The 8,508-nt window shown below is 56.1% G+C and overlaps 1 protein-coding gene across 2 annotated transcripts in view; it reads left to right on the top strand.

Moving 5' to 3' along the window:
• ARHGEF3 (Rho guanine nucleotide exchange factor 3) overlaps positions 1-8,508 on the top strand; it is a 144,279-nt gene that overhangs the window by 116,247 nt on the left and 19,524 nt on the right. Inside the window, exon 3 of one of the 2 annotated variants that reach the window (XM_044685457.1) lies at positions 3,026-3,133. In XM_044685457.1, the coding sequence (XP_044541392.1) occupies positions 3,026-3,133 (108 nt within the window). Of the gene's footprint in view, positions 1-2,558; positions 3,134-8,508 lie in introns of those variants that run through there. The other variant, XM_044685393.1, reaches the window with a different exon arrangement.

The following is an 8,508-nucleotide window of genomic DNA, read 5'->3' as shown; positions in this document are numbered from 1 at the left end:
CTCTCCTCTCTGCTCTCTCCTCTCTGCTCTCCTCTCTGCTCTCTCCTCTCTGCTCTCTCCTCTCTGCTCTCCTCTCTGCTCTCCTCTCTGCTCTCTCCTCTCTGCTCTCCGCTCTGCTCTCTCCTCTCTGCTCTCTCCTCTCTGCTCTCTCCTCTCTGCTCTCCTCTCTGCTCTCTCCTCTCGCTCTCCTCTCGCTCTTCTCTCTGCTCTCTCCTCTCGCTCTCCGGCAGTCCTGGATAAAGCTGGGAGGGACCGTGGAGACCATCAAGTCCAACGTCCTTGTGTTACAAAGGGGGAAACTGAGTCCCAGACAGGGGAAGGGACTTGCCCGTGGGAGAGCTGGGGTTGAACCCGGGGACCCTGCACCTGAGGTCTCTCTCTCGTGGATAGTGTCCGAGTTGGAGAAAGGAAGACTTGAGTTCAAATCTTGCGTCTGATGTCACCGAGCCACAGAACCGTGGCTAACCCTCTTGGTGGGATCCGTATCTCTAGCCGGAGCAGCCCGAGAGCAGCCGGTAGTCCCACCCCTTCGTTTCACAGACGAGGAAGCCGAGGCCCCCAGCAAGTCACGGTCAGAGGCTGAGCCTTGAACCCAGGGCCTCTGGTGCTAGCAGGCAGGCAGCGCAGCTCCTTTACTCTCAGGTGCAGAGGGGCCGCCTCGCGGGCTGAAACGCCTCTGATGGCTCTGGCCATCGTCCAGGGGGGCCATCAGGAGGGTCAGGCAGAGCCCCACGTGTGCAGGTGGACGCGCCCCGGAGGCTGCCCTCCCAGCGCACCCAGAGAGGGGGAGGGCCTTGACCCAGGAAGGACGGGACCCAGATTTGCAGCCGAGGCTCCTTTCCCCGGGTGGCCTTTCTGCCTTCCTCGTCCTCACCCTCCCGACAGGTCCTGGGCCCCCGAAGAGCAGGTCCGCCATGTTAGAACACATGGAGGCTCCTTGGCTCGGAATTTTGGCCATCGCCTTCCTTTGCTCCTCTTGGACGGGGCTCGCTTGTTCTCTCTCGTCTCGGGGAACAATCCGAAGCTTCCCCCAACGCAGAGGGTTGGGGCCCCCGCTGGGGTGGGCGGTCACCCTCGAGAGAGAGAAGGTGGCATCCTAACCCCATCCGGAAGCATCATCCCCTTTAGACAGCACAGGCACAGCCAGGGGAATGTTCTTCTGGACATGCCCCCCCCCCAGCTCAGGAAGGGCCCCCCCGACCCAACAGCCCCTTCTTCCTTCCAAGCCCCCCTTTGCCCGGCCTGTCAGAGTAGACCCCCCTCATTGGCATGGGTGTCCCCCAGGATGGTGGTTTAATTGCAATATAATTAGCACCCCCCGCCTGACACGGGGAGCACCCGGGGTTGGCACGTCCCCCTGTGGCATTAGCCCTCTAGAAAACTGAATGCCAGCCTGGCTGTGCCATGCAGGGTGGGTGAGTGAGGCCCTAGAGAAGGTGGCACAGCTGCCAGGTGCCAGGACTAAGTGAGCCCTTGTGGTACCTGTGCCCCCCCTTGCCCCAGCAGACAGATGGACACACTCTCCAACAAGGGCGCCCTGCCCGCATCCGCCCTTTGCCTTAGCTGACTGTCCAGGGGAGCCAAAGCAGAGCCCCCCACTGTCCCCCCAAGCCGGGTGCAGGCAGGCATCCTTGGGGTGACGGGGGAGCCCCTGGCCGCATCTTCAGCATCTTCTGCCTTCTCCACAGTACAGCAGAGGGGGAAGGGGAGGGAGCCAGCCTGCAGCCCTGCTCTGGGGGGCAGCATCCTTGGAGGGCGATGGCTGGGGGGGCAGCAGGTCTGAAGACCCCCCCCCCCGCCTGTGTGCGCTGTCACCCTGACGTGGGGAGGCGAGAGCGTCCCCGGGGAGGAGCGCCCGGGAGGCAGCCGCAGGATGCTCAGGCGATGGCTGGCCAGCTGGGGTATCCCTTCCTGGCTGCCGCCCAACCCCCGCGCCCCAGGAGCCCTGCCAGAAGCCCCACCGCAGAGCCTGCTCGGCCTGGGCTTCGCTCTCGGAAAGCCGTCCGGCCACCCCGCGGGACCCAGAAGTCCCAGGGTCGCCGGTGGGGCCGGTTTCCCTACATCCTGGGGAGGGATGCTGGCGGGGCTGTGCGCGCCTGAGGATTGGATGGCGGGAGGGAGGCTGCCAGCCGCAGCGGCTCTGCTTCAAGGGCAGCCTCAAGGCACTCGGGAGGCATGGCGAGAAGGAAAGATGAGCGGCCGGCCGCGGCCGGGACGGTGACGATGCGGGCTGAGGCCGCGGGCTGAGGCCGGGAGCTCTGGCTCGCTTCCTGCCCCCCAGCCGCCTTCTCCATGTGCTGCCCGTGGTCCGCGCAATGTCAGATGGAGGTTAGGAAGACTCGGGTAATTCATCTCGTGCTTCTCTCCCTTTCCTCCCCTCCTCGCCCGCCTTCCCCGGCGTCTCCCCCATCTCGGAGGCAGCGTTTGGGGGCTTAACGAACCGAATGGGGGGAGGCGGGGCAGTGAGGTTACTCCGTCCTAGTGATGTTTCTTTGTGTGATTAACTTAGCGTTTGTGAGTATCGTTTGGATCTCTATGGAGGGAGGGAGGGACAGACAGACAGGCAGACAGACAGAGAAGCAAGTTTGTTTCTCTTCTGGGAACTTGAGGGAGAAGAATGCAAGTTCTTTAAAAAAGGAAGCCCGAGGAGGAAGGCAAAGCCCGGGCCACGGTTTCTCTCTCCTGACAAGGTCATTGGAGAGGAGAGCAGGCGGCCGCTCTCGCCTCTGGAGGTGGAGGGGCTGGTGGGGAGGACAGCCCTCCCCTGGGAGCCCCCAAATCAAAGCCAGCAGACCTGGGGGGAGCGCAGAGACCCCATCCCCCGCTGGACATGCAGCCGGGGCCAGGGATGGCCGCCGGTGTCCGCCCTTCCTTGCTTCTCCTACCGTGTGCAGGTGAGCAGGAGCCTCCCTGCGGCAGAGCAGATGTGCCCGGGCTGAGCCGGGCCAGTGAGCAGCGGCGCATTGTCACAGGCTGTCAATGTCTGCAAAGTGACCTTTCTCGTTATTTCCTCTGCAATCCACAGGAACCGAGCAACAAGCGGGTCAAGCCCCTGTCCAGAGTCACGTCGCTGGCCAACCTCATCCCTCCTGTGAAGGCCACCCCACTGAAACGATTCAGCCAGACCCTGCAGGTAAGGGGGACCCCGGCAGGGGGGCTGCTGTCCAGCTGCGCCGCAGATGGACCCTCATTGCTGCTGAAGATTCTTCCCGAGGTTCTGGTCTGGAGGGGGGGCCGTGTTCCATTCGGCAGGGATGGGCACAAGGGCATTTGGCACAGTGAATGGAGAGTCGTGTAAAGCCAGGAAGTTCTGAGTTCAGGTCTACTCTCTGAACAGGAAGCCGTCGCTGAATAGCTCCTTCCTAAGACTCTTGAGTTGGGGAGGTGCTGCTGACTCACTTGGGGAAGGGAGCCTCCACACCAGAATTTCCATGGACCAATAAGTTGCAAGCCCAGTCCCTGATCCTAGGAATGGTCATATGTTTTTGTTGGAATGATACTAAAAGTTCTCAGAACTTTAACTCTGAAAGAATAATGAGAAGATGCAACTCGTCTCAGGGCCATTTTTTTTTAGACCCTTGTACTTCAGTGTATTGTCTCATAGGTGGAAGAGTGGTAAGGGTGGGCAATGGGGGTCAAGTGACTTGCCCAGGGTCACCCAGCTGGGAAGTGGCTGAGGCCAGGTTTGAACCTAGGACCTCCTGTCTCTAGGCCTGACTCTCACTCCACTGAGCTACCCAGCTGCCCCTCAGGGCCATTTCTGTGCTGGGTTTGTCTCCCATTTAGAGAGCCCTTGAAGCCCCCAACACTCTTTTTTTTCCCATTTGGGCTTCTCAGCAACCCCAGAAAATAGGGGTCTCAAAATGGTTATAGCCATTTTGTGGATGGAGAATCCAATGGTCAGGGGGCAGCTGGGTGGCTCCGTGGATGGAGAGCCCTGCTTATAGATGAGAGGTCCTGGGTTCAAATGTGGCCTCAGACACTTCCTAGCTGGGTGACCCTGGGCGAGTCACTTAACCCCCATTGCCTAGCCCTTACTGCTCTTCTGCCTTGGAACCAGCACACAGTATTCATTCTAAGGGTAAAAAAAAAAATAGAAACAGTGGTCAAAGGGATGAAGTGGTTTGTTCGTGATCAAATAGCTGGTAGGAAGGGAGAATGGTAACACGCATTTATTAGGTGCCAGGCAGTATGATAAATGTTTTACAATCATGGTCTCATTGGATCAGTCCTGGGAGGTAGATGCTTCTAGTACCCCATTTTATAAAAGAGGAAACTGAGGCAGACGATGGTCAAATGACTTGCCCAAGGTCACATAGTGTTTAGGGTAGAATTTGAACTCCACGTCGAAGGTTCTATCCATTTTGCTTTCAGTGCATTATATCCTTTAGTCCTCCCTGTCACTCTGTAAATGGTTAGCCTGAGTATTATCAGCCTGGTGTTACAGATGAGAGAGCAGAAGCTCAGGGGCAAAGGACTTGGCCATGTTCATACAGGTAGGCTCAGAGGTGGGGTCTCGACCCCCTTTTTCCCAGCTTCACGTCCAGACTTAGATGCTCTCCTCCAGGTAGGGAGCCGGTACTTGTTGTTACCTTTACCGCAGGCTTTGCAGATGCGCCGTTGTGCTAGGAGTGCTTCACCTCAGCGAGCAGATCAAAGCGGCCTCTTACAGGAGTCGGCCGCATGCACTGAGCAATTACGTGCCCACGTGTTTGTAGAGGAACAGCTTCAAAGAAAGTCAGACTTTGCTGGAGCCTCGGGGCCCAAATCTCTGGAGCTTTGGCCTTTTTATTGATCAGAGGCCAGGGCTGAAGTCCATGAAATGGAGGACCAAGCGCCATCCATCGGCTCGTCCTCACGTTGTGCGACTTAGCATTTCTCTGCCTCCTGAGAGATTGCTGCAAGTTCTAAACCCTGGAGAAGGTCAATTCTGGGAGAGGGAGAGACAGAGACAGAGACAGAGACAGAGACAGAGACAGAGACTCTCAGGAACAGAGAAAGACAGGAGAGAGAGACAGAGGGAGAGAGAGAGAAAGAGAGAGAGACAAAGACAGAGAGAGAGACTCTCAGGGACAGAGAAAGACAGGAGGGAGAGACAGAGGGGGAGAGGGAGAGAGGAGAGAGGAGAGACTTAGGGAGAGAGAGAGGGAGGAAGGGAAGGAGAGAGAGAGAAAAGGAGAGAGAGAGAGAGAGAAAGGAGACAGGGAGAGAGAGGGAGGGGGAAGAGCTGAATAGATAAATAGCTGGATGGGCAGATGGATGGATAGGATAGGTAGATGAATGATAGTTGGATGGATGGATGGATAGATGGACAGATAGACAGAAAGATAAGTAGATAAATAGATAGTTGGACAGATGGATGGATCGATTGATAGCTAGTTAGGTAAACAGTTGAATGATGGATAGACATAAAGAGTTTGATGGCTAGATGGATGGACGAATAGAGATGGATGGATGTATAGATAGTTGGACAGATAGATGGATGGAGAGGAGGAAGAGCACTTATTGAGTGCTTACTTTATGCTCTGTGCTGTAGATACAAATATAAGCACGTTGGAGAGTTTCTGATCTCAAGAACTTACATTCTGATGGAGGGTGAGGGCTGCTGCTCAGGCCGGGGCCTGGTTTCAAGCAAGGGGCCAGACCGTGAGGTGTTGATGTGGTTCTGGGCAAAGCAAAATCTCACTTCTTCCAACCCAAAGTGGATCGTGGGTTCGAGTCCAGATTCAGCAGGGAGAAAGTGGAAAGAATGGCTGGTGTGGTAACAGCATGGTTTGGGGGGTTATTTCCATGATCTCCCTTGACTTATGCAATCCCAGAGTTCATCTAGGAAGGTTCCCGATTGAGGAGCGCCAAGGAGGTTTTCTTCCCTTCTGGCCTCGGTCTTCCTAACATCTCCCTTGTGCCCAGGTCTCTGAAGCAGCCCAGCTGCCTTCAAAGCTCCAGTCTCCCTTAAAAGGTAGAGGACATCCAACCAGACTAGATTTCCAATCTGTTCCAGGTTAAAAATTTGCTTCTAAGGCCTCTCGTCCTGAATCTTTTCTTCCAGGCTTTGGGCTCCTGGGCTCTCGTTAATGTGTATGGCTGGTCAAAGGTTGACTGAGTAGGATCAACTGATGGCTAAAGGAGAAAGAATAGAACTTTGGGGTCAAGCGATGGATCCGCTGAATTCCTGGTAGAGGCGGTGGAGAAGGCTAGGCAGGCTCGGGCGTGCACTAGGCTTGGGGAGAGCCGATTTCAGCTGGGTCGGAGAGAGGGTCGGTAGGATGTGATGACTTAAAGCTTGAGGGGAAAGTGAGCCCAGAGGAGGTGGGGAAGCGCTTCAGAATGGAATCTGAGGATTCACGTGGAACAGTTCCATGAAGGAAGAAGAGTGTGTGATGTGGATGCACAGGGAACTCACGGGCTGGCTGAGATTCTAAAGAGAGGCTGTTTGGTGTATTGGGGAAAACATCGCATTTAGAGTGAAGAAAGACCTGAGTTAGATTATGTACCCATGAGGGCCTGCTGGGTGATTCAGTAGATAGAGAACCAGGCTTAGAGATGGGAGGTCCTCCTGGGCTCAGGTCTGTCAGTGAGACAATAAGAATGTCTGTCGCAAAGGAGACTAAATAATCTCACATCCGCCGCATCCGTGCTCCCCGGCTATCAGACAGGGTGGAAACAAGACAGAGTAATAAAAGATATATACAAAAAAGGGATCTGAGAAGGGGCCGGGTGTAGAATGGATAAGAGGCCGGCCTCCAAGTCAGGAAGACCGAGGGTTCAACCGTGCCCTCTGACGCTTCCTCCCAAACTCTCCAAGGCTCCAAGAGGTAGAAAGATGGCTGGTCTGCCCCAAGAAAGGGTATTTCTTCATGAGGACTTCTCTGCCCCCGTGAAATCCCAGGCCCGCGGCCTCCCCACCCCCAAAATAAAAAGAGGGGGAGGGTCCCTCAGACCTGGGGGGAGGGTCCCTCAGACGGGGGGAGGGCCTCAAAGACCTGATGGCGCTCTAGCTGGTGGTAAATGGTCAGAACATCCCTGGCATGCTTTCCAACATGTTGCAGGAAGGAGAAAGATGGGCGAAGACCCTCCCGCAGTGAAAAATAGGAGAGAAAATAAGGACAAACGATGCAAGGCGGCCCTGCTCCACTTTTATCTCCTCTGGGCTTTCCGTGCCCAATAGTGTGATCTTTGGACTGGGAGGGGCGGCCAGAGATAGCTAATCGGGTCTTTTCAACGCCAGGTGCCGGGCAGATGGCCCCTTCAGGCCCCTCCAGAGTCCGGGGCACCACCCCGACAGGCCTTACAAGATGGCGGCCAGGCTGGCTGGCGGCTCCTTGTGTCTTGGAGACTCCGGGAGGGAGGGAGATGTGTCTGAGCCCGGGACAAGGGCCTGGGGCGGATTTTGCAGAAAGGGGAGGAGAGGGAGGCGTTTAGGGCTTCGACCAGCACCCTCCTGGGCTTGGGCCAGGAAAGGCCTTCTGGATCCCTCGTTATCACCTTGATGTGGAAACACTTGGCAGAGGGGCAGAGCGCCCTTGCTCGTGTCCCTTGTACCCAAGACGGAGGATGGGCTTTCCTGTCTGAGCAGGAATGGGCAGCCCTTGCTGGAGAAACAGAGCCTCAGGCTTCTTTCAAAAGCATTTTTCCCCTTCTCTGAACCACTCACAAATGAAGTAAATCATATTAAAAACCTGAAAAAGAGCAAAGAGAAAAGACATCGTCCTGTCCCTCCCCCCATACAGGTGTGCAGACAGACAGACCGTCTGACTGACAGAGTGACAGGAAACGTCCCAAAAGGGGCCGCTGGAAGATCCCCAAAGTCCTCAACCTGTTATAGGCCATTCTGCTTCTTCTTAAGTTATTTAAATTATCAAAGCGCAGATCCCCAAGAGCACAAGGACCGCCTGGACCCCTTTATACATGCTGGAGATGCACCTAGAAGGGCAGCTTGGTGCCAGATGGCAGCGGTCCTGGGCTTTGCCCCAGAAAGATGGCATTTCTTATTTGGTAGGCAATGGGGAGCCATCGAGAATCCTGTGATCCTCTCTGGCCCTTAACAAACACAGAATGGAGTCTGAGGCAGAAAAACAGTGAGGGCTGGGCAGTTGGAGTGAAGTGACTTGCCTAGGGTCACACAGTTTGCCAGTCTCTTCCCCAGCTCATTTTACAGACAAGGAAACGGAGGCAAACAGCGTGAAGTGACTTGTCCAGGGACACACAGTCTTTAGAAGCTTCTCTTCTCTTGGGGGAGGCAGAGGGAGAGGGCCTGAGATTCATGGGGATGGGGATCCCTACCAGGACCAGTCAGCAGGCCCAGAGAATCGTCTCAGGCACTGAGGAGAGCTGAGCTGCCCCTCCTGGGCCCCCAGCCAGGGGGTGTCAGAGGCAGGCTTCTAGGTGTCCCAGCCAGCGGGGTGGGGAGGGCCTTACCTGGTGAGGGATCAGAACAGTCTAGGATGGGGGGAGTTAGCTGAGGGATCTTGGGGCCTCTGACCTCCCCAGCAAAGTCTTCCTGTAGCC

Source organism: Gracilinanus agilis, chromosome 1, assembly GCF_016433145.1.
Source record: "Gracilinanus agilis isolate LMUSP501 chromosome 1, AgileGrace, whole genome shotgun sequence".
Lineage (NCBI taxonomy): Eukaryota > Metazoa > Chordata > Mammalia > Didelphimorphia > Didelphidae > Gracilinanus > Gracilinanus agilis.
This window is presented reverse-complemented; position numbering and strand designations above follow the sequence as displayed.